This window comes from Panulirus ornatus, chromosome 18 (assembly GCF_036320965.1).
Source record: "Panulirus ornatus isolate Po-2019 chromosome 18, ASM3632096v1, whole genome shotgun sequence".
Taxonomy (NCBI): domain Eukaryota; kingdom Metazoa; phylum Arthropoda; class Malacostraca; order Decapoda; family Palinuridae; genus Panulirus; species Panulirus ornatus.
Window position 1 is genome coordinate 49,453,418 of NC_092241.1, and position 26,732 is coordinate 49,480,149.

At 40.2% G+C, this 26,732-nt stretch overlaps 1 protein-coding gene across 1 annotated transcript; it reads right to left on the bottom strand.

Annotated features, from left to right (window-relative positions):
* Window positions 1–2,272: 2,272 nt before the first annotated feature.
* Window positions 2,273–25,268, bottom strand: SelT (selenoprotein T). The gene is made up of 5 exons (XM_071673138.1): window positions 23,634–25,268; window positions 18,967–19,096; window positions 18,553–18,748; window positions 6,760–6,888; window positions 2,273–3,162 (listed from the first exon to the last, which is right to left on the bottom strand). Exons 2-4 carry the CDS (start codon window positions 18,970–18,972, stop codon window positions 6,767–6,769), a joined length of 324 nt encoding a protein of 107 aa, XP_071529239.1. The 5' UTR covers window positions 18,973–19,096; window positions 23,634–25,268; the 3' UTR covers window positions 2,273–3,162; window positions 6,760–6,766.
* Between the last annotated feature and the right edge of the window lie 1,464 nt (window positions 25,269–26,732).

Consider the following 26,732-nt stretch of genomic DNA (forward strand, 5'->3'; position numbering starts at 1 on the left):
ATCCAAGCTTCCCTTCATGTAGTATCATGATGTTATTGCTGTCTATTCTATAGGCATGTTATCTCCACCTCAAGGTTTGGACCCATGACATGCATATGGCTGCTGTTTCCCACAATTTTTGTGGGGGAGTCCTACCACTCAAAGACTGGCTGTCATGATGCCTCTTTGTTTTGTCCTTCCTCCCCGTATAAACTTTTCCTCTTTTAATAGTCAGGTCTGCAAACACCTGTAGAGCCATTAACGTTTATTTTATTTTTCCTGCTTTCTCCACCTGAGATGGCCTTGATAGGGGGCAATTTTTGCTTGTACCATGTTGCTCACTATATTAAAATAATAAAGTAAAACATTTTATTCCGCTTAACAGCATAGAGAAAGATTAGCTATGGTGCAAATTTGAATGGAGAGAATTTATTTGGAGAAAGTGATGTTTTAAATACTTGAGTAAACATGGCAGCAAATGGAACTATGGAAGCAAAAGTTTGGTTGAGGGGGCAAAGATTCTGGGAGTATTAAGGAACATGTCAAAAGAGGTTAAGAATGGGTATTTTTGAAGGTTTAATAGAGCCAATGATAGAATATTCTATGGATCCAAGGCATGGGCTGTTAATGACTATGTACAGAACAGGCTTAAGATGTTGGAAAAGAAATATTTGAGGACAATAGGGGGTGTGAGGAGGGTAAATCAAGCAAGTAATAATAGGGTAAGAAAGAAGTGTGGTAATAAAAGAATAATGGATGATTAAGCTGCATAGGGTGTGCTGAAATATTCTGTACATAGAGAGAATAAGAGGAGAGGTTGACAACGAGGATATGTGTGTCATAAGTAGAAGCAACTAGGAGAGACAGGAGGATGGAGAATAAAGCTTTAAGTTCTCAGGCCAGAATGTGCAGGATGGTGACGGGTGCATGGGATATATTGAATTATAGTGGTGTGTTATACAGGGGGCACTGTGCTGCCTAAGCAAGAGAATATGAAGCAGCTATGGGAAACCATGGAAAGGTTTGTGAGGCATGGTTTTGGACAGGGGGCCATGATTTGACATACTGTCAATAACCTGACATAGGGCATATGAAGTGTTTGTGGTAACCCACAGATAGGTCTGTGGGGCCTGGTTGGTAATGGGGGCTATGGTTTCAGTGCATTATACATGGCAGCTAGAAGGTGGATGTGAGTGAATAAGGACGTTTTCTTTATTTGCTCCTGACACTATCTTGCTAATGTTGGAAGTGAAAAAACCAAATATCCATTACATCAGTTCCACAACATCAATTGTGAATTGGTGGCTTGCTCAGCAGACTCCCAGTTCTCTCACCTTGCATGGGTTAACACACCTCACAAGGATGGAGGTTTAGGAACAATGAACAATCCCCTCTTGGCCAAAAGATTATGGAAATTTCGAAAGCTTATGGAGTTCTAAAGGAAGATTAAGGACTTGCACTCCATGGAGTCTTCATTACCATGACCGGTAAGGCAGATTTTCCAGAGAACCACCCCATTACCTTACCGTGTATGTTGACACAAGGATAGTTAACCCAGAATTAGCAAGTAAGGCTTAACAAAAAAAATACGTGTTTACAATTAGTGGGTTAAATGTATGCTAGTCTACCCTCTGCAGGGCTGGTATGGGGTATAGTCTGGCAGATGAGTCATTTGCTGCTGTTTGTAGATGATGTCTCTGGTGGCAGATAAGAGAAAAAAATTCCAGAAGCTTACCTTGGGAGAATGTATGAAAGGAGAAAATTGAATAAAAGTAAGGTAATGAGGTTTAACAGGTGTGAGGGGAGAAGAGTTGGTTGAGGGTGTTTAATTGGGTAGAATCTTTGAAGTAAAATGTTTTACATACCTGGGAGTGGGTAAAGGCAACAGATGGAATTTTGACAGCTGAATCACAGGGTGGGATAAGAATAAAGGTTATGGGTGTATTGAGTGTATAGAAGGAGAAGTCAGTGTCTGCAAGGGCAAAATTAGGCATGTCTGATGGTGCAGTAGTCCTGATGGTGTTGTATAGGTCTAAGTAAAGAGGGTGGACATGTTGGAAATGAAATGCCAGAGGATAGTACGTGAAGTGATTAGGGTTGATCATACACAATTGCTCTCATGATTAACTGCTTTCTCAAGTATACTTACCTTTTCTTAATTTTGCTTTTATGCAACACCCTTTTGGTTTTTATTTCAGAGCTACAGTATTAATTCATGCTGTCCCAACAGCTTTGCTATTTATAAGTGAACTGTAAACAGATAAATCTTAATTGGAGGAGAGAAAAATCCCACTTTAATGGTAATGTTTACTCAACAAATCTGTATGGACTAAGAAAATGGTGATAGAAAGGATAAGTATTTATACTCTGGAAATTTTAAATGATGGTTACTCCCAATAGAAAATGTGTAATAAATCCAGCAGACTAGGCAACTTGGGTTTTGTTTTGCTTCACAAAAATCTTGGGGACTGTGCATGGCAAATAAAATGCAATGTACAATTTCTTCATAATGATGGGAGCTCAATTTGAAACTAATGCTTGTTCATCTACCTAATGCTCCCCAAAGTTGAAAGGGAAATAATGTTCGGTCATTCTTATTACATAGAGTTATAACTTCACTTCCATTACACTGGACATTAAGGACTTGTATTAGTTACACTCCACAAACATGACGAAGATAGGTAAAATCAAATTCTCTTATCTAGAATATATCAACTTTCAAAACCTACACAAAAATATCTAGCTATAATGTATAGTTACCGCATCAATATCATTTTCAAAAGAAAAGCTTTACAAGTGGTGTATAAAATCTGTACCATTACAAATAATGCCTGCTTTACTATCTCATGACCAGAATCATAAATGTACCTGGGAATTAAAGTGTCAGCACTACACCCATTTATCTCACTGCAAAGACTTTCTGCAAATAAACATCCAGCTAGAGCCAACACTTGAGTGCTTTCAACGCTAGCTTTCATAACGCAGACAGAACATACAGTAAAGACAGAAGCATGTAGACACGCTGAAGTGGAAAAGGGACAGCAGCACTTCACCTCATGTTTGGTTCTGAAGTTGCCTGATGTTATCAGACAATGAACAAATTCTCAACTCTAGGCAAAATGCATCATAATCAGAGATGGAAGGAGGCTGAGGCTTTGTTTTGGTTCACTGATGTTTCTTGAGCTGAAAATGATAATGGTAAATATTAATCTCCGTAATTTGCTCTTGAAGCTCAAACACACTAACTTTACTATACTTAGAGAGATTCAGAGATCCATTATCTTCAGGGAATCATATCTAGCCCAAAGATAGCCTACCAGGTTGGAAACTTTGGGGTCTTTAATCCTCCAAATTTATTTTAAAAGTTGAAAGCTTAAATGCACTTGATCTACCAGCATGTTAAAAACTTAATCTAGCTGTCACAATCTTACCTATCTACCTGAACCTCTGATGCCTGTTTCCACCAGGAACTCCCATTGAGGGGGTAGCCACGGCAAAGAAGTCACCACTCAACAACTATTCAACACTCTTCTTGATCCACTCCATTCATGCTCTGTAACACCCTCCTATACTTTTGGTGATAACACAATGGCACATCCTCTTCCCTGATAATTTTCATTCATTCCGTCTATGCCACTCCTCCTTCCATGCCTCTTACAATTTGCATACATCATTTTCATTTTCACTTCATACATCCTTCCCAAGGATATGAGCATTGCTTTAGGTGGAGTCAAGTGATTTGCGGCAATATAATTGCCACTTGGAACCATGTAGGAGTCACTGGATGGGTAAAGTTTCTAAGAGCACTAAAGGTGTGGAAAGAGAGATCATTAACTAGAAGGGCAAAAAAGGGTATATTTGAAGATATAGTAGTCCCAACATATAGCAAGGGCTATACATAAGACTGTGCGGAGGAGGGTAGGTGTGTTGGTCATGAAATGTCTGAGGACATACCTTCACCCTTTCAATTGATACCCCCCCAATACAATTTCCCAGGAATACTCAACAAACTTATGCCTCTGAAGTTTGAACACACATTTATCCCCTTTGCCTCTGTACAATGGTACTATGCATGCATTCCGCCAATCCTCAGGCACTTCACCATGATCCATACGTATACTGAATATCCTTACCAACTAATCAACAACATAGTCACCCCTTTTCTTTATAAATTCAACTGCAACAACATCCAAACCCTCCACCTTGCTAGATTCCATTCTCCCTAACCTTCTCACTTCACACACCACCCTGACCAAAACACCCTACATCTGCCACTCTATCATCAATCACATTCAACCTTAAAAATATTCACTTCATCACCACTTGTTATTACTTCCCCACTTGCCTGCTTCACTGATGTTCCCATTCGTTCTCTTGTCTTATGCATGTTATTTACCTCCTTCCATAACATCTTTTTATCCTCCCTAAACCCCATCTCTCATCTGCCCAGTTTTTCAACCCTTACACCTTCCTCTTGACCTCCTGCCACTTTCTTTTATACATCTCCCAGTCATTTGCACTCCTTCCTTGTAAGTACTGTCCAAATGCCTCTTTTCTTTTCTCTTTCACTAACAAATTTACTTCTTCATTCCACCACTTACTACCTTTTCTAATCTGCCCACCTCAAACCTTTCTCATGCCACATGCACCTATTGCACATGCCATCACTGTTCCCTAAATACATCCCCATTCCTCACCTTACCCCTCATGTCATTTGCTCTCACTTTTTGCCATTCTACACTCAATCTCTCAAGGTATTCCTCACATAAGCACCCTTTCCAAGCTCACTTACTCTCATCACTCTTTTCTCCCCAGCATTCTTTCTTTTTTCTGAAAACCCCTACAAATGTTCACCTTCACTTCCACAAGATAGTGCTCAGACATCCCTCTCAGAGCATTAACACCCGAAAGTCTCCCTTTTACACGCCTATCAATTAACACAATCCAATAATGCCCTTTGACCATCTCTCCTACTAACATAAGTATAATTGTGTATATCTGCAGGAGAGTGAAAGGCATGCAAGGAATAGAGCGAATTGGAACAATGTGGTATACCAGGGTCGACGTGCTGTCAATGGATTGAACCAGGGCATGTGGAGCATCTGGGGTAAACCATGAAAAGTTTGTTTTGTGGGGCCTGGATGTGGAATGGGAGCTGTGGTTTCAGTGCATTATACATGACAGCTAGAGACTAAGTGTGAACGAATGTGGCCTTTGTTGTCTTTCCCTAACGCTACCTTGCGCACATGCAGGGGGAGGGGGTTCTCATTTCATGTGTGGCGGGTAGCGATGGGAATGAATAAGGGCAGACAGTATGAATTATGTACATGTGTATATATGTATATGTCTGTGAGTATATATATATATATGTATACGTTGAGATGTATAGGTATATATGTGGATGTGTATGTATATACATGTGTATGTGGGTGGGTTGGGCCATTCTTTCGTCTGTTTCCTTGCACTACCTTGCAAACATGGGAGACAGCAACAAAGTATAATAAAAAAAATAAATCTTTTTAAAACAGGTATTTCCAATCACCAGTCTTTTTTCAGCACACAAATCCACAAGCTCTTCCCCATTTCCATTCACAACACTGAATACCCCATGCACAACAATTATACCCTCAACTGCCACATTACTCGCATTTGCATTTCAATCACCCATCACTAATACTCAGTCTTGTGCACCAAAGCTGCTGCCACACTCAGAGCCAGAACATCCAAGTTTCTTTCCTCAAACATACTACCTATCTCTCCCATCTTGGTTACATCTACACACATTCAGACATCCCAATCTGAGCCTTTGAGAATGAGCACTCCCTACTTGACTCCTTCTTCTGTTTCCCCTTGTAGAAATTGAAATACAAGGAGGGAAGGGTTTCCAGCTCCCACTCCCACCCCCTTCAGTCGCCTACATACATAAATAAGAATGAAAAAATGATTCTTTGCAATTAGGGATGCAGAGAAAAATCAACTGCACACTGAAAGGGTTTTGCATATACAGACTTATTTTTCACCACCAGAAATTAGTAACCCCTCCTATTACAAAAATGCAATGTGAAGGAATAGTGGTTCCAACAATGTTGTGTGGTTGCGAGGCGTGGGCTGTGGATGGAGTTGTGTGCAGGAGGGTGGATGTGCTGGAAGTGAGATGTTTGAGGACAATGTGTGGTGTGAGGTGGTTTGATCGAGTGAGTGGCGTGGGGGTGGGAGAGATGTGTGGAAGTAGGAAGAGTGTGGTTGAGGGAGCAGAAGAGGGTGTTTTGGGGTGGTTTGGGCACATGCAGAGGATGAGTGGGGAGAGATTGACCAGGGGGATATGTGTGTCGGAGGTGGAGGGAGCAAGGAGAGGAGGGAGACCAAATTGGAGGTGGAAAGATGGAGTGAAGAGATTTTGTGTGATCGGGGCCTGAACATGCGGGAGGGTGAGGGGAGGGCGGGGAATGGAGTGAATTGGAGCGATGTGGTTTACCGGGGTTGACATGCTGTCAGTGGATTGAATCAAGGCATGTGAAGCGTCTGGGGTAAACCATGGAAAGCTGTGTAGGTATGTATATTTGCGTGTGTGGACGTATGTATATACATGTGTATGGGGGGGGTTGGGCCATTTCTTTCGTCTGTTTCCTTGCGCTACCTCGCAAACGCGGGAGACAGCGACAAAGTATAAAAAAAAAAAAAAAAATGTTCTGAGCAAAGACTTCTGGATGGCATATGAATACGCAGAAAGTTACAGCAGGAAAAAATATATAAAAAATCACAGACAGTCCTGAAACCCACCTTAAGGTTATATATTATCACTCCAAGTGTTTGTATTTTGGTCGAACCGCACATGGTTATCGATGATTTGGAAGAGCTCTGGAGGCTGAGGAATACGACCAGTTTCCAGCTTGGACCAAACTGGAACATCTGTGGAAAATACAAAAATTATCAATATCGATACCATTCAAGGATCTCCATCAGCGAGTAAAAAAATTTTCAGTCCACCCTTCCCAAAAATACAGATGCTCCTCGGCTTAAGATGGGGTTACATTCCAATAAATCCATCGTAAGTTGAAAATACATTTAATACTGTACATCTAACCTACCAAACATCACACGTTAACCTAGCCTACCTTAAACATTCTCAAGCATACTTACATTAGCCTACATTGGACAAAATAATCTAACAAACCCTATCTAATAACAGTGTTAAACATCTCTTGAATTTATTAAAAAAAAAAAAAAAAAAAAAAAAAAAAAATGGTTGTATAGATCACCATTAACACACACTACAGCTAAAAGCAAACTGAGCCCGAAGAATGTTTGAAACACATAACACTGAAATTAATAGCTAGATGATGAAGATCCCACATCAACAGGCTCATTATCACTTGTTGACGGTTCAGATTTCTTCAGGAAGATATCAAGTGTTGACAGAACAATTTGTTTCTTCTTTTCATTATATAGTTCTCTATAACAAGCAAGAGCATCCTGTATCTGCCTGTCAATTCTTGCAAATCTCTCGTAACTGACGTACATTCTTCTAAAATTCATATACCACTACTGATAGTAGCAAATGCCTCCACCAGTTTCTTTGCTGTGAACTTTCTTCATGCCTTGGGTATAACTTCATGCTGGGCAATTATCTTTAATTTCATCTCAAGAGTAATTGCCTTCCTCTTGTCACAAGTGGCAGAAGACACAGATGGGTATTTCGTGAACATGATGGGATGAAAAAAAAAAAAAAAAAATGCTGGCAACACTACACCGCACTGTAGAATAACAGCTGTTTACAATTGTAATTGCTTGGCTGACTGGAAGCTGCAGCTCACTGCCACTGTGCAGCATCACAAGAGAGTATCATACCACATATCACTAGCCCAGGAAAAGATCAAAATTCAAAGTACGGTTTCTTCTGAATGTATATCGCTATCACACCATCGTAGAGTCAAAAAATCATAAGTCAGGGATCATATGTACTTAAAAAAAAAAAAATCATGCAGTACTTTTGTCTGAAGAGGATCTAAAGAAATAAAAACTAGTAAACACTGAAACATTTTTGCCCTATGCATGTGGTTTCACATCCTCATAAATGCTTTAAAAAAAAATACATTACCCTTTTATGTAGTATTATAAGAGACAAGATGTGTTCTTGAGAAAAGTTCATTAAGCAAAAAATTAATAGAGGTAGTTGTAAAATGGTGCCCATAGATGTGTTCTTGTGTAATTCATACATTACTAAATACTATGGAATGGATTCCTTTGGGAACATCAATGGCTCTACAGATGTTCTTTTAGTGCTTTATAAATAAAACAATGACAATACCAATACCATACAAATCTAAATCAAATCATCACTTGTCTGTCACAGCTTGTAGTGTTATTGATCACTAATGTTGTGCTAGGCTAGCACACCTATAACTTCCTAGCCTGCTCTCCATCACCAGTGGCTTATTCCTTATGCAGGAAAAATTTGTTGCAACTTAGGATGTGGTTGCCTAGCTGGTTCTTTTTATCCTCTCACTGTCATCAAGTAATGTTTTAATAGCAGAGGGAGACAAAACAAGTGAATGACCCACATGTGCCTGATGCTCACTTACCTCAACCTTGTATATATCTTGCATCTTTCAGTCTATATAAATCACTTTCATGGGCAACTTGCAGGCCATTTTCATGACGATGGATTTAAAATGTCCTCTACATACACAAAGGAGATAAGTAAAAAGAGAGTGACTGAAATTATATGAATTATGGCTGGCAGTACCCAACTGGCTTAAAGATATAAACAAAGATGGCAGTGGATATACTCACTGGTCCTTTTTCTTCTAAGTTTGATGGCTTTTTTATTTTTGTTTCTCTTATGAATATCATATATATATGTAACTGTTATATGAATATATTTTTCATGTCCAGTGAACAAAATATTATATGAAGCTCCACTAAAAGTGGTCTCTATGTACCTGTGATGCAAGTTTGGTCAATACAAACCAGTTGTAACATATAACAAAGCCACTTGTGGCAAGAAGGTGCAGGAAAGTATTCAGATGGTGATGAGTTAATACTTAGTGGTAAACAGATAAATTCAAAGACTGTATGAGAAAGTGCACCTGATCTCGCCTGTTCTGCCAAGAGGGGTATATGATAGCTAGAAAGAAAAGAGAAGGTAAAGGAGGGGTAGAATTGGCCACCTTACTAAAAGACAGCCTTAAGTTTCATTAAAAAAGTGGAAAATGGCATATTCAGACAATATATAATGGGAATAGCAACAGTCAAGCGTTAGTGCATATAATCCTCCAAAGAATTCCAAGGGTTCAAAAAAAAACACAGGACAAAAATGAGGGAACTCCATGAAGCAGTGAAACACACACTTCTTGGAGGTGTAATGATAATGGGGTATTTCAATTATAGAGATAAACTGGGAGAATCTGCATTCCCATGGTGATAGGAAGTCACTGAGACAAGTTTTAAGGGTGTATAAAGGCAAATTTCCAATACATGTGAGGGAGCACACAAGGATGAAAGGGACCGATACAAGTACACCATCAATGCTAAATCTTATCTTCACACATCCTAGAATAGATACTGAGAATATTATATATGGCATACCAATTGGAAGAAGAAATCATGCTCATAAATGACTATGTGATGAATGAGGACTTTAAGAGACGGAAATGAAACAGGACATAGAAAATATAATTGAGGAAACTACACAAACCTAAATAAGTTTACTGGTAAATGTGGTTCAACTGCCAACAACAAGGGCTTCGTGGTGAGAGGTTCTGTGAAATTTACATGGGAATAAAGACATAAATCTCACTTTTCAAATATAGAGGGAATGGTAAGAAAGAGGAGAAATGGTTTCATATACATTAGTAGCCTTAAATTACAAAGAAGGCACCTCAGGACCAAAGGCGTGATCTAAGGGTACCAGGGCCTGGCCTTTTAAGGCTAGAAGGGGCCACCTTTCAAAGTTCTGACTTACTTCAGCTTCATGTAACACCAGAAGCCCCAAAGTGTGGGTGTCTGTAATTCAGAATCTGGGAAAGTTTTTGGGGCCACCTTTCAAAGTTTTGACTTAATACGGCTTCATGTAACACCCAGTGACTTAATACAGCTTCATGTAACATCCAGAAGCCCCAAGGTATGGGTGTCAGTAATTCAGAATCTGAGAAAGATTTTAAGATATTGCACATTGGCACTGAAAGTCATTTTCAGGACACCAAGGAACACCAAATAACTTCCAAGCCATATTCATTACACTTATTCACTTCACTCATTCAAAAGCAGTGACGTAGCAGCCTTATATTATAATAAAAGTACCACAGGATCAAAAGCTGGATCCATGGGTACCAGGACCTGGCATAAGAGGCCAAAAAATTCCAACTTTCATGGTTCCATTTTTGGCCTAGGTACTTCACAACCTAGGAAAGGTTTTCAGCTGCATGATTTTGGCCCTGAAGGCTATACTGAGACCTCTAGAGGCCATCACACCCTTAAGATAACATTCAGTTCACTGAACTCATTCAAAATAGATAACATACCAACCTTAAATTATAAAAAAGGTACCTCAGGATCAAAGGCAAGATTTTAGGGAACCAGAGTCTGGCCTTAAAGGCTACAACTTGAACTTTTAGCAGCCATCATTGAGAGCCATTTAAAAGACTAAAAAGGCCATTTTCAATTAATATTTTATATAAAAATGCTACCTCGCAAACGCGGGAGACAGCGACAAAGTATAATAAAAAAAAAAAAAAAAAAATTTCTCGATACACCACCCATGCTAGTGCAACACTTGTCCACCAAACCATACCATCCTCCAACACCACTAATGCTAAAAAATAGCTCACACACAATGATAACAACCCAAGTATACAATCCCTAAAAATAAAACTTTACAGTACAAAGTCACCTTCAACAAGGTTGTACAAGTACACCACCGAATTTCCAGCAACTGATGGTTCGGCACCTCCTTTAGTCTGGACAAAATTACACGAGGGAACTTGAAATTACCACAGCCACCAAACCAGTTTACTGGGCGGCCACAGATGGTGTTGTGTGTAGGGCGCGCTTATTTACATTCTTTACACTGCACTCATTGATGGTGATACCGCAATTCTGAGATTCTTAGCTTATTTTGCTAAATTTAACCCTAGCTATGGCTTCTACGACATATGCGTGTGTCAGTCGAGGTGTCAAACTTAAACACCAGTCCATATCGATCCAAGATAAAGTAGAACTGTTGAAAAAATGGATCGTGGTATTTCGGTGCATAAGCTGTGTGACATCTACAGTATTGGTTCATCAACTGTTTATGATATAAAGAAGCAAGGGGAGAAAATATTGAAATTCTATCCAAACCGATTCTAAGAAGCAAATGACGAGTGATGATGGAATGGTTTCGACAGCGTCAGAGTAATGGCGTGGACTTGTCAGGTAGCATGATAATGGACCATCCTAAGTTGTTCCATAAAGAACTTAAATTACAACATGAGCATGACTATAGTGAAGGATGGCTTCAAAGATTCAAGAAGCGTCAAGAAATTTCCATGAATGAAGTGTATGGAGAAAAGTGGACAAATCTGCAAAACTTGTTGGTGACAAGCACCTCAGTCCTGAGCAGGTGTATAATGCAGACAAGACAGCATTATTCTGATGATGCACACCTAGGAAAACACTAACAACAGAAGACAAAGAAGACCCCACATGATTCAAACAGGGGCATATCTAGGGGAAATACTGCATATGGCAAGCACTGAAATTGCACCCCAGTCCAAACATATGACACCAATATTTTTTTACTTTTATTACCTCCGCCAAGGAGATTATGCTTTTTACCGGCGTTTGTTTGTTTGTCTGAGAGCAACTTTCACCAAAAGTTATGAGCAAATTTTGATGAAATTTTCAGGGAGTCAGATATGACAAGGAACAATCAATTAGATTTTGGGAGTGATCCGAATCATTGTCTGGATCCAGTACACCATTACGGAAATATCAATTTTTAAGAATAAGTATTGAACTACTAATATCTGATTCCAAAAGGCAAAGATATGTTCTAATGATCAAGAAATCTGAATCTTTTAGATCCAAATCATTGTCTGGATCCAGGACACCATTGGCGCACCCCTTCAAGTGGCACCTAGGGCACCTGCCATACCCTAGGTACATTGGATTCAAAAAATCTAAGGACAGACTTACCATCTTAGGGTGCTCATACATTTAATATTTGCTTAATTCAAATTTCTAGCAGTCCATGGTAAACTTTAGACACACGGGAGATGTTAGAGGTGTACTGATGAATTATTATGTGACCACGGTTGGTCTGGCAAAATGGTTAATCCAACACGGCTTTGGAACCAAGTGCTGGAAAATCAGTGGTGTACCCGTATCATCATTAATGGGCATAGAGTAATACAATCTCGTCAAGAAACATCTCTACAAAGGGTCCACAGTTTCTCTATTACTGACAGAAGCACAACCTTGAAGCTGTTGAAGCTTCACAAAAAGGGTCATGGGATTATGATTACAAATAAGAGAGGTCTACAAATGTTTCAAGTACTCTGACAAGTTTCTTTACTATTTTTCTTACCCATTTTCCTTTCACTCAAAATGGCCATTATGGCGTGTTTTGCCCATTCCATGTCAGTCACTATAAGAATAAAAATATAAGATGTAAAACTTTTAAATAAAGTACATGGTAAAAGTCTAGGGCATACAAATCCACTCACCATGTTGTGAGATATTGCATACAAAAGCATTTAGCTCCAGCAGCATTCTAATGCACAAGACTTTGCAGCCTTGACCAAGGGGGACCCAAAGTTCAAAAATCTAATCTGGTGCAGAAGTTGACAAGCAGTATTTGAGGTACAAGTTTGGTCTACATCCAATCACCTGTTATGAAATATGTATACATGCATTCAGTACCATTATAAATTCCAGAGACTTTGTGGCCTTGATCTATGGTCCCCTTATTTTCAAAGCTTAATTGCAGATCTTGTATGCAGTTTTTTTTTTTTTTTTTTTTTTTATACTTTGTCGCTGTCTCCCGCGTATTGCGAGGTAGCGCAAGGAAACAGACGAAAGAAATGGCCCAACCCCCCCCATACACATGTACATACACACGTCCACACACACAAATATACATACCTACACAGCTTTCCATGGTTTACCCCGGACGCTTCACATGCCTTTGATTCAATCCACTGACAGCACGTCAACCCCTGTATACCACATCGCTCCAATTCACTCTATTCCTTGCCCTCCTTTCACCCTCCTGCATGTTCAGGCCCCGATCACACAAAATCTTTTTCACTCCATCTTTCCACCTCCAATTTGGTCTCCCTCTTCTCCTCGTTCCCTCCACCTCCGACACATATATCCTCTTGGTCAATCTTTCCTCACTCATTCTCTCCATGTGCCCAAACCATTTTAAAACACTCTCTTCTACTCTCTCAACCACGCTCTTTTTATTTCCACACATCTCTCTTACCCTTACGTTACTTACTCGATCAAACCACCTCACACCACACATTGTCCTCAAACATCTCATTTCCAGCACATCCATCCTCCTGCGCACAACTCTATCCATAGCCCACGCCTCGCAACCATACAACATTGTTGGAACTACTATTCCTTCAAACATACCCATTTTTGCTTTCCGGGATAATGTTCTCGACTTCCACACATTTTTCAAGGCGCCCAAAATTTTCGCCCCCTCCCCCACCCTATGATCCACTTCCGCTTCCATGGTTCCATCCGCTGACAGATCCACTCCCAGATATCTAAAACACTTCACTTCCTCCAGTTTTTCACCATTCAAACTCACCTCCCAATTGACTTGACCCTCAGCCCTACTGTACCTAATAACCTTGCTCTTATTCACATTTACTCTTAACTTTCTTCTTCCACACACTTTACCAAACTCCGTCACCAGCTTCTGCAGTTTCTCACATGAATCCGCCACCAGCGCTGTATCATCAGCGAACAACAACTGACTCACTTCCCAAGCTCTCTCATCCCCAACAGACTTCATACTTGCCCCTCTTTCCAAGACTCTTGCATTTACCTCCCTAACAACCCCATCCATAAACAAATTAAACAACCATGGAGACATCACACACCCCTGCCGCAAACCTACATTCACTGAGAACCAATCACTTTCCTCTCTTCCTACACGTACACATGCCTTACATCCTCGATAAAAACTTTTCACTGCTTCTAACAACTTGCCTCCCACACCATATATTCTTAATACCTTCCACAGAGCATCTCTATCAACTCTATCATATGCCTTCTCCAGATCCATAAATGCTACATACAAATCCATTTGCTTTTCTAAGTATTTCTCACATACATTCTTCAAAGCAAACACCTGATCCACACATCCTCTACCACTTCTGAAACCACACTGCTCTTCCCCAATCTGATGCTCTGTACATGCCTTCACCCTCTCAATCAATACCCTCCCATATAATTTACCAGGAATACTCAACAAACTTATACCTCTGTAATTTGAGCACTCACTCTTATCCCCTTTGCCTTTGTACAATGGCACTATGCACGCATTCCGCCAATCCTCAGGCACCTCACCATGAGTCATACATACATTAAATAACCTTACCAACCAGTCAACAATACAGTCACCCCCTTTTTTAATAAATTCCACTGCAATACCATCCAAACCTGCTGCCTTGCCGGCTTTCATCTTCCGCAAAGCTTTTACTACCTCTTCTCTGTTTACCAAATCATTTTCCCTAACCCTCTCACTTTGCACACCACCTCGACCCAAACACCCTATATCTGCCACTCTGTCATCAGACACATTCAACAAACCTTCAAAATACTCATTCCATCTCCTTCTCACATCACCACTACTTGTTATCACCTCCCCATTTACGCCCTTCACTGAAGTTCCCATTTGCTCCCTTGTCTTACGTACCCTATTTACCTCCTTCCAGAACATCTTTTTATTCTCCCTAAAATTTACTGATAGTCTCTCACCCCAACTCTCATTTGCCCTTTTTTTCACCTCTTGCACCTTTCTCTTGACCTCCTGTCTCTTTCTTTTATACTTCTCCCACTCAATTGCATTTTTTCCCTGCAAAAATCGTCCAAATGCCTCTCTCTTCTCTTTCACTAATACTCTTACTTCTTCATCCCACCACTCACTACCCTTTCTAAACAGCCCACCTCCCACTCTTCTCATGCCACAAGCATCTTTTGCGCAATCCATCACTGATTCCCTAAATACATCCCATTCCTCCCCCACTCCCCTTACTTCCATTGTTCTCACCTTTTTCCATTCTGTACACAGTCTCTCCTGATACTTCTTCACACAGGTCTCCTTCCCAAGCTCACTTACTCTCACCACCTTCTTCACCCCAACATTAACTCTTCTTTTCTGAAAACCCATACTAATCTTCACCTTAGCCTCCACAAGATAATGATCAGACATCCCTCCAGTTGCACCTCTCAGCACATTGACATCCAAAAGTCTCTCTTTCGCACGCCTGTCAATTAACACGTAATCCAATAACGCTCTCTGGCCATCTCTCCTACTTACATAAGTATACTTATGTATATCTCGCTTTTTAAACCAGGTATTCCCAATCATCAGTCCTTTTTCAGCACATAAATCTACAAGCTCTTCACCATTTCCATTTACAACACTGAACACCCCATGCATACCAATTATTCCCTCAACTGCCACATTACTCACCTTTGCATTCAAATCACCCATCACCATAACCCGGTCTCGTGCATCAAAACCGCTAACACACTCATTTAGCTGCTCCCAAAACACTTGCCTCTCATGATCTTTCTTCTCATGCCCAGGTGCATATGCACCAATAATCACCCACCTCTCTCCATCAACTTTCAATTTTACCCATATTAATCGAGAATTTACTTTCTTACATTCTATCACATACTCCCACAACTCCTGTTTCAGGAGTATTGCTACTCCTTCCCTTGCTCTTGTCCTCTCACTAACCCCTGACTTCACTCCCCAGACATTTCCAAACCACTCTTCCCCTTTACCCTTGAGCTTCGTTTCACTCAGAGCCAAAACATCCAGGTTCCTTTCCTCAAACATACTACCTATCTCTCCTTTTTTCACATCTTGGTTACATCCACACACATTTAGGCACCCCACTCTGAGCCTTCGAGGAGGATGAGCACTCCCCGCGTGACTCCTTCTTCTGTTTCCCATTTTAGAAAGTTAATACAAGGAGGGGAGGATTTCCGGCCCCCCGCTCCCTTGTATGCAGTATCTGTGGTAAATGTCTTGCCCATATCCATTCTCCCAGTCATAAAATACAGCAGTGAGTCTGCAAGATCTTGATGTAAGCACACAAATACATGTAAATCAACATACCCCCTACTCTGAATCAGGAGGCATAACATTAACAAAACACTTCACACGTAATAGCTCTGAACTTTGCCTCATAATTTTATCAAAAGATAAGATGGGGATCAGCATATCCAGAGCCTACTTATGGAGCTCATTACATTTTAAGATTATACTACTTAAAGTCAGTGCTATTTCTACCTGGAATGTTGTTATTCAACTGGAGCTCATTCAACTATTGTGCCCATTCAATCTACTTATGTAAATACAAAAATATTTTATCATGGATATCAATAAACTCAACAAACTTATACCTCTGTAATTTGAGCACTCACTCTTATCCCCTCTGCCTTTGTACAAAGGCACTATGCACGCATTCCGCCAATCTTCAGGCACCTCACCATGAGTCATACATACATTAAATAACCTTACCAACCAGTCAATAATACAGTCACCCCCTTTTTTAATAAATTCCACTGCAATACCATCCAAACCTGCTGCCTTGCCGGCTTTCATCTTCCGCAAAGCTTTTACTACCTCTTCTACATATATATATATATATATATTCCCTGGGGATAGGGGAGAAAGAATACTTCCCACGTATTCCCTGCGTGTCGTAGAAGGCGACTAAAAGGGGAGGGAGCGGGGGGCTGGAAATCCTCCCCTCTCGTTTTTTTTTAATTTTCCAAAAGAAGGAACAGAGAATTGGGCCAGGTGAGGGTATTCCCTCAAAGGCCCAGTCCTCTGTTCTTAACGCTACCTCGCTAATGCGGGAAATGGCAAATAGTTTGAAAGAAAAGAAAAGATCAATAATGGATTTGTATGTAGCATTTATGGATCTGGAGAAGGCATATGATAGAGTTGATAGAGATGCTCTGTGGAAGGTATTAAGAATATATGGTGTGGGAGGAAAGTTGTTAGAAGCAGTGAAAAGTTTTTATCGAGGATGTAAGGCATGTGTACGTGTAGGAAGAGAGGAAAGTGATTGGTTCTCAGTGAATGTAGGTTTGTGGCAGGGGTGTGTGATGTCTCCATGGTTGTTTAATTTGTTTATGGATGGGGTTGTTAGGGAGGTAAATGCAAGAGTTTTGGAAAGAGGGGCAAGTATGAAGTCTGTTGGGGATGAGAGAGCTTGGGAAGCGAGTCAGTTGTTGTTCGCTGATGATACAGCGCTGGTGGCTGATTCATGTGAGAAACTGCAGAAGCTGGTGACTGAGTTTGGTAAAGTGTGTGGAAGAAGAAAGTTAAGAGTAAATGTGAATAAGAGCAAGGTTATTAGGTACAGTAGGGTTGAGGGTCAAGTCAATTGGGAGGTGAGTTTGAATGGAGAAAAACTGGAGGAAGTGAAGTGTTTTAGATATCTGGGAGTGGATCTGTCAGCGGATGGAACCATGGAAGCGGAAGTGGATCATAGGGTGGGGGAGGGGGCGAAAATTCTGGGGGCCTTGAAGAATGTGTGGAAGTCGAGAACATTATCTCGGAAAGCAAAAATGGGTATGTTTGAAGGAATAGTGGTTCCAACAATGTTGTATGGTTGCGAGGCGTGGGCTATGGATAGAGTTGTGCGCAGGAGGATGGATGTGCTGGAAATGAGATGTTTGAGGACAATGTGTGGTGTGAGGTGGTTTGATCGAGTGAGTAACGTAAGGGTAAGAGAGATGTGTGGAAATAAAAAGAGCGTGGTTGAGAGAGCAGAAGAGGGTGTTTTGAAGTGGTTTGGGCACATGGAGAGAATGAGTGAGGAAAGATTGACCAAGAGGATATATGTGTCGGAGGTGGAGGGAACGAGGAGAAGAGGGAGACCAAATTGGAGGTGGAAAGATGGAGTGAAAAAGATTTTGTGTGATCGGGGCCTGAACATGCAGGAGGGTGAAAGGAGGGCAAGGAATAGAGTGAATTGGAGCGATGTGGTATACTGGGGTTGACGTGCTGTCAGTGGATTGAATCAAGGCATGTGAAGCGTCTGGGGTAAACCATGGAAAGCTGTGTAGGTATGTATATTTGCGTGTGTGGACGTATGTATATACATGTGTATGGGGGGGGGGGTTGGGCCATTTCTTTCGTCTGTTTCCTTGCGCTACCTCGCAAACGCGGGAGACAGCGACAAAGTATAATAAAAAATAAAAGGATATCAATAAAATGTTTATCCAAAATATAAATAACGTGTGGAAGAGACTGCAGTAACAGTGAAAAGTGTCAGCCAAGAGGTAAAATTAGTATTGTCTACACATTGTTCATCCACTCACCATTAAAGGAAATTTCAAATGCACCCGTTGACACAAGCTGTGACTCGATAGCATTACTGAGGAAGAACACCATCATACATGCATATGTCTTGTTACTGGTGAACCATGTCCACCAAGAGGGAGCCTCTTGTCCTAACCACTCCCAAATATTGATGTTGGCTATTATCATGACTATAAAAAGGAGTTTGGCACCACTCTGGAAAAAGAAAATGATACTTTCATATTTCAATTTAATAATCATTATCAGACATTCTTTCAGGTGACTAATATTCATCTAAAACTCTAAAGTCTTAGCTTTTCAAACAATAACTCAAAATTACCTGCAAATCACTTTCATGATGTCATTACTTTAACAACGGTTATCAGAGCGATGCATTATTATGACATACGCAAAACATCTTACAACAAACATACCAGCATCTGCGCAAGCCATAGTCTCCAATCTGGAGGTGGGTAATTGTCTCCAAGGATGGAGATTTCTGGATACTTCTCACGCAAGATGGCAGCATACTGCTCAAACACCTTCTTATATCCTCATGAATAACTGTAAAACAAATGAAAAATGTTAAGCCAATTCATGGGTAAAGAATCTCCAAAACTGCAATGATAATCAACACAAAGAAGCTACATGTATCTGAAAATAACACAACTAATTCACCTAAAATACAAAATGAAGGTAGAAATTTCTTTTGACAAGAGGCTTAAAGAAAAATACAGGGTTGATTACTGTAAAAGTATGTAATGTACTTCTACAATATCACAAGAACCTACAAAAATTTCATATGGTAGCCAAAATGATATTAAACATACTTATTTCATACATGTTCACCATTTCCTGCAATAGAGAAGTAGCATTAGGAACAGATTAAGAATGGCATCATTGCTTAAATCCACTCTCTAGTTGTCTTGTATAATGCAATGAAACCCCCTATATCACAGACCTTTCCATGGTTCCCCTGATTGCTTCATATGCCCTGCTTCAACCTAATGACAGCAAACTGAACCCTATGTATCATATGACTCACCTGAATGCTTAAGGTGCAATTTGCATAAAAAGAGACACCTTAAATATCCAAGGCCCAAGAATCTTCATTACCTTGCCATCTACCAACAGAAACACCATGGGATGCATGGCAGTGATGTTGAAGAGTACTCTAGACAAGTACATACATAGTGCACTAGACCTGCTAGGCTGTGAGGTCTATGTGGGCCTGAAGGTTGTGGCTTCCATCAACTTGGTCAACCAACAACCTAATCCAGCAGCCTGATCCCAGCCTAGGCTGTGAGGGTGAAGACCCCTGAAACCTTCACTAAGTATTCACCCAGTATTCACTTCCTCAGTTTGCCCTAATTCACTCTATTTCCAAAATATAGACAGTATTTGTCATCCCCTCCACATGTCCAATCCATTTCTCTCATGCATACTCCTCTTACTACCACATCTCTCTCTTGTCATTTCCTATTCAATAAACCCTTCCTACACTCTTCAAGCATTTAATTTCCAACATATCCATCCTCTAATTACCTATATACCATGCTTCACATCCGGTATACTTAACACTGTCAGAACTAGCATAACACCAAATATACCCATTTTTGCCCTCACAAAACAGTGACCTCTCTTTTCACACATTTATCAATGCATCTCATCTAACCTATGACACTTCAGTTATGATGGCTTTATTTGCTATCAGATTAAAAAACACCCCACTTCCACCATATTCCCTCTATTCAAACTCACACTCCAACTAACTTGTCACTTTCCACTACTAAACCTAATAAACTTACTTTTGTTTACATTTACTATCAACACTTTGCACGCATACTCCCAAACTAAGACCAACTTAATGCATTCTCACTTGATTCTGTCACTAGCAAACAACTGACTCACCTCTTAAGCCCCAAAACAATGGACTGACTGTAGACCTGATTCTCTCTCCAAAACCCTTGCAATCATCTCTCTCAACACCTAATCCATAAATAAATTAAACAGCCACTATGACATCACACGTACCAACAGCAGACCCACCTTCACCTAGAACCACTCGCCCTACTCTCTTCCTATTTGCACTTGGTGAAAACTCTCCATTGTTTCAATCAGCTTTCCTCCCACACATATTTATAACACCTTCCACAAAGCATCTCCATCAACCTTATCATACACTTTCTCCACATCCATAATTTTTACAAACAAATCTTTGTTTCTCTGAGCATTTCTCTGGAACATAGATGGGAGAGGTGTATCATTATCTTTACCTGGAAAGTCCTAGAAGGTATGGCTATCAACTTACATTCAGAAGCAACATTCTACTGGCATGATAAGCATGAGTTTTTAAAAAATTCTACCTCTGAAATACAGAGGTGCAATATGCACAAAAAGAGAGAGCACCTTAAACATCCAGGACCCAAGACTCTTCAAAAACCTGCCACCTAATTGTAAGCACCAGCATAGGATTTTCAAACTAAGTTTAAGATTACACTGGACAAATACCTACAAACTGTACCAGACCAGCCAAACTGTAGGAACTATGTAGACTGATCAACCAACAACCCAAAACCAACAGCTTGGGATGGGCCAATTTGTGGAAATGAAGTCCCCCAGAGACTTCACCAAGTATCTCTGCCTTTTGATGTGAACAATGCAGAGATCTTTCTAGGAAAGTTATTTCAAACTACAATTTCTTTTATTTACTAATGTAAGCACCAGTTTTATCCATAATTTTGCATCATATGCTTTTATCCATAATTTTGCATCATATGCAATGAGTGACTTCAGAGAGAAAAGTATACTTGCTCGAAAAAAATAATGGAAATGGCTATAATTATAATAATAATAATTCTTTAAATACTGTTCACTGTTTCCATATACTGGGAACTTCTGAAGGACCTGTGATGATAAACTATTTGTTTCTATATTTAGCTTCTTTCTCCAAAGTCTTAATTTGAATTCAACATTCTTTTTCAATCACACAAATGAATGCAACTCATTTTTTCATGAGTGCATGAACAGTCACAACTATGTGCAAAATCTAGGGAGTCAACTTCAGGGCTGACGAGGCCATTTATTTCACTTTAACGTTCCTCCTTCACTTTCTAGCTCAATGAGATCATCAAAGTTAATTATAACCACAATATCAATGGGCCAGCAGTGGCTGAATATAGTCCAGCATTGAGTGAATATTGTATTCTCTCTTCGAAAATTTTGAAGACTACTGACCCACATAATCACATACAACTGGCTAATTGTCTGGCATCAGTTTCACAAGTTTTCATATCCCAAAATAGTCACCTACTTACTTCTTGCCAATACCTCAAGTGAGAAATTTAAGAGGATGTTGCTATACCGGCACCCAGTATTCAACATCCTGCAGCAAACATGCTATTGTATGACTTGATAATATCAAGAGAACCTATAATTATGTCATCAAGTAGCTGAGACGGCAGAATTATACTGATATTACACTCATCTTCCGAGAACTGCAGTGTCAGTTGTTTATCTAGATACGGTGCCATGTTGGAAGTGCATTTTCATGAGTCTGACAGGTACATTTTGTTAAAAATACTGAAAATTAAGATTACGATTACCTGCTACACAGGATAGGTAAGATTTTTGCAGGTTCTGTTAATCTTTTATAAGTGTATTACCATTTTTCACATTAATCAACCCCACAATTTCCCTTACAAGTATTGCCTTGTTCTATCACACAAAACAAATGCAGATCAGTCCTCTGTGGGTATTTTTGTAATCACAATCTACATAAAGCATCTAAAACATAAGTAGCCATTCCTCAAAGCTGATAGCAATGTACATATATTTAAACTAAAATTCTGTACATGACAACTGTACGCTAAATGGGACGTTATCTGTGAATTTCATTGGTTACATTGATTTTACAGTAATTTACCAGTTCACCTCTGCATTGCTATTAGCTCTGGATTCTGGTTTTGTGCTGCAATGCTGGTGCAACTGAAGAGCACGTTTGGAGCATTATATTCTATAAGTTGATACTTGTAAGGGTTATAAGCAAATAACAGGAAAACATGTACGGCTATTATGGGAAATAAGAATCAAAGCTCACGAGATTCAAAACTTATGCTCACCCTGTTACCATTAATAGAAGTAACTGATGCTAGTCCCAAAATAAAATTTATCTATTGTTAATAGAAGTAACTGATGCAGTCCCAAAATCAAATTTATCTGTTGTTAATAAAAGTAACTGATGCAGTCCCCAAATCATATTTATCTGTTGTTAATAGAAGTAACTGATGCTAGTCCCCAAATCAAATCTATCTGACGATGGCTTCTCACTGTCACGTTCACTGACAACAGGTGCCACCTACCACAGTACCCAGACACAGGTGTGACTGCAGAATTGGTATTCTAACGCTATGAAAAAAAAATGCTACCAGCAAATGACATCAGAGGAAATTCTCATTGTGATCTGTCAATATTCTATAGTGATTTACCTACTACCTCGATAATTCACCACAAGTTTTCGATGACTGACTACTACTGCCATAGACTATAAGCAATGACCAGTTTAGCTACGCATCGCTACTGGAATGTGATTTTAAGTGACGTTATCCTGTAATCCTTTAACCAGTAAACAGGTAATATATTAACTACAGTGGAGCATGATAACAAGCATTATATGAACGATGTTTAATTGGCTGATAGCAGTAAGGATTATGTGTATCGAAAAATGTAGGGTCAATAAATCGATGTAAAAGCGTGAAATCTAATTGTAAAATAGTAACAGAACTTTTACATAAACCTCACCTTGAATCAGCCAATGCCCTATTCATTATAATCATCTATCTCAAATATTGTTCAAATTATGTCCAAAATTCCCTCCCAAGGTGTATTTCTATGCACAACAATATCAATGCAGAGCAAAATCCCTAAAAAACCGAAGATAATAATGATACCGAGTTGAAAGTGTATCTTCCCCATCATGAGAAAACTAGAACGTAAAATAAGTCATATGACGATGAAAAATAAGGGTTGTGTCGAGTCATCATACCTAGCGCTCCTAGGATGGCATTCTAAAGATATGAATGGCATTACGCAACACACTTACCAGTACAAGAACCTAAGACTAGGTCCCATCAGACTGTTGAACTTCATCTTAGGGACATCCTGGGAGGTGCCTCCCACAGGTATAAAGTCAATCGCGACGAGGCCTACCAGCGCCGCGAGGGCGAGTAGGGTCGCGGACCCTCGCTCCGCCATGTTGTAACTGCCACTGGCTGGACCAGCGACTGGCAGCGGTCTGCTCCTGCTCCTCCACACTGTTGCCATCTCAAGGAAGGAGAAACACGCCCTAATTCCCAAGGAAAATTAGCCCAACTTAACCTTCTCTATCAATGCCTTCACAAAATTGTACATCTCTCGTTCGAACACTCCTCACCTTTATCACCCATCGCCTTTGCTAAAAATGGGGTCGTCACTCGACAAAGGGTGATGAATGATGATGCCACCTCAACCATCAACTTCATCCAGCTCCACTTGCTCGTCTTCCTCCTCCTCCTCCATGACTGAGGCGAAAGGAAGCCGATGTAAGGCGCACACGCTACTGAAAGCTTTGACGACCATGTTACTTTCCGTACTTACATTTCTGAAAATCTCGATAATCTGTGCCCAATTCCATGCTGTTCTGAATCAACCATGGTACAGAAGGAGAGTCTTCGCACACTAATACTACCCTAGCTGCTTTGGCTTCCATTGCTCTCGAAACATTCACCTGACCGTAGCTTACCAAATCTTCGTTACAGATCTTCAAGTTTTCAAAAAAAAAAAAAAAAAAGAAAAAAAACTCCAGAAATAGTGTCCAGTGTCTCTCTAAAATGAAATCTTTTATCAAATCACGTGTCGCTGTCATTGCCTCGTTCAGGCCGAGCCATTCACTATATGTATGATACAGTGACAACCTTTCGCAGAATCTTTTGCAAGCACGGGTGAAGAAGTCCTACAAGCTCGTCTTTAAGGAATCCTGAGCCACCTAGGATCAACACCCTCACCTGTGCTTGGTTGTCTGACATGAACGATACATTTGAGAGTCATGCGACTTCTCCAAATACAGAGAGGGGGACTCCAACCTCGACCGTGCTTGCGAGGAAGGAGCACTGCTCTCTGATACTTGATGGCTGACTTATTGTCAGTGGCTACGGCAATAAGCACCTGAGAACCATCAAGGATTATGTATCCCACTTTTTACGTCCTGAGAATTCTTTTTTTTTTTACCGGAGTGGCGCAGTCACACAGCAAGATTCGCTGCTGTATATGGAGCTGTTTATTGGGCAAATGTGGTTCGATCTGCTGCTTCCTGAATTTAAAGGGTTCACCCGTGACTGGATTCTTAACCACGGAACCGAAATATAAAGCCAGTCTGTTCTCAGGGAAGGCTTTTCATTTTCTTGAAGATAGTGTTCAATGGCTAGAAGAGACTCCTGGACTGAACTAACTACGGTTCATGGAAGATCTTAGGCCGGCAGCCTGGGCATATTTCTCCTTCTTCCGACACCTCGCATCGGTCACATTTCCCAACGTTGGAGGAAGAAGGATCAGGGTCACAACAAGGCCACTGATTTCTGATTTTGTTCTAATTTGTGAGAACAGTTGTTGCGTCTTCCTCCCGGGAGGCAGCAGATCTGGAGCACATAGACAGTCCATCAACCGGTAGCACTTTCTTCCATATGCACACTAACCACACACTGGCGGACCTTCTACTTCCCAAGTCGCTAGTTTTGAAAGATGACTTAGTGTGTGTGTGATATCTTTCTTCCTTCAATGACCGCGTAGGACGACAAGAAACGACGAGGACACATTATCTTGATAGATTAATAAATGATACCTTTATTCTGCATACGTTAAAAATTAGATATAAATATCACCTGCATATGACTTCTGCATTGAAGTCCTTTTGTACAGAACGGACATGAACTCTTAAAAACTACGCAGGATGATTGATAAGATTAGAAATCTCTAGAATAAAATCATATGAACGATAAGTCGCTATCTCACTTATCAAAAAGGGCATTGGGTCACCTTTAGATATGTCTATGACAACATATCAACTGTTCGTTGCAGCATAAACCATATATATATCTTGCCAAAAAAGGCAAATGTAACAGTCATTCCTTTCTGCATTCTGGTTGGAATCGTATTTTCACATAGTTTATTCTCGAAAAACTGTATTGCTTATGGGCACTGAGAGTAAGTAACCATACACATTTACAAGCATCTTTGAAATCATGATCTATCGCATCTTTGTCACTACACATTCCCATCCAAGTACTCAAAATCATTTTTCTTTACAGTGACCGACATGGCAAAACATGCCCCAGTCAAGGCCAAATCGGGTGAAAGAGAAAATTGAGGAAAATTAGGAATAAGAGCTCTACTGGTATTTGTAGACCTGATTCTCAAAGAAAGAATGGTTACGCGTAGAGGGCAAGACAAAAGGAAGGATATTCACAGCTTAGCTATTCGAATTTAGGAGGTATTATAATAGATGGTCCTCAAATAGCCGGGCTTCACACAGAAATAGCCAACGCGTGCCATGGGTCCACCAAACCTTGGCAAAAGTAAAGAGAGAGCAGCAATGGTGTGTAGACGAGGAATGTCGAAGGAAGGTGGTGTCAGAAATAATGAGACTGAAGGATTTTGATTATTTTTGCAGATATGAAACTGAGCAAAGACAGCAAGAACCCACGTTAATGATGTCACAACCTCCACACACTTTAGGCAGTTTACAAATATTGTAAAATTGTCTGGATGATATAATTACAATGGTAAACATAGAGTTCAGGAGTAAAGTCCCTTTTCCCCATAATGTACAAAACAGGTAATTACACATACTTGTCAACTGTGATAGTTTAACTATAGGTAGATAACCAACAATAACGTTAGAGAAATGATATAAAAAGGACAGATTTTAAGCTATAATTGTTTTCATATCAGATGTTCATTAATATACAGCATATGTAGCCAAGCTTGAATTAAAATATGCCAAAACACGCACCTCCGTGCTAGGCACGACTTGGTCTCGAATCTAACCCAAATGGGCGTGAAAACCCTGGACGTGGGAAGTTGGCAACTGTGGTGCTGGATAATCCGACTTCACTCCACCAAGAACGACCACTTTAAAGCAGGCGATGGAACGGATTTTTAGCCTAAT

Bases quoted from the DNA above. Each gene is read 5' to 3' on its own strand.
- SelT (XM_071673138.1), bottom strand. The intron at 6,889-18,552 runs GTGAGTGGATGA...TATTTTCCACAG, and splicing joins ATTTGAAATTTCCTTTAATG to ATGTTCCAGTTTGGTCCAAG.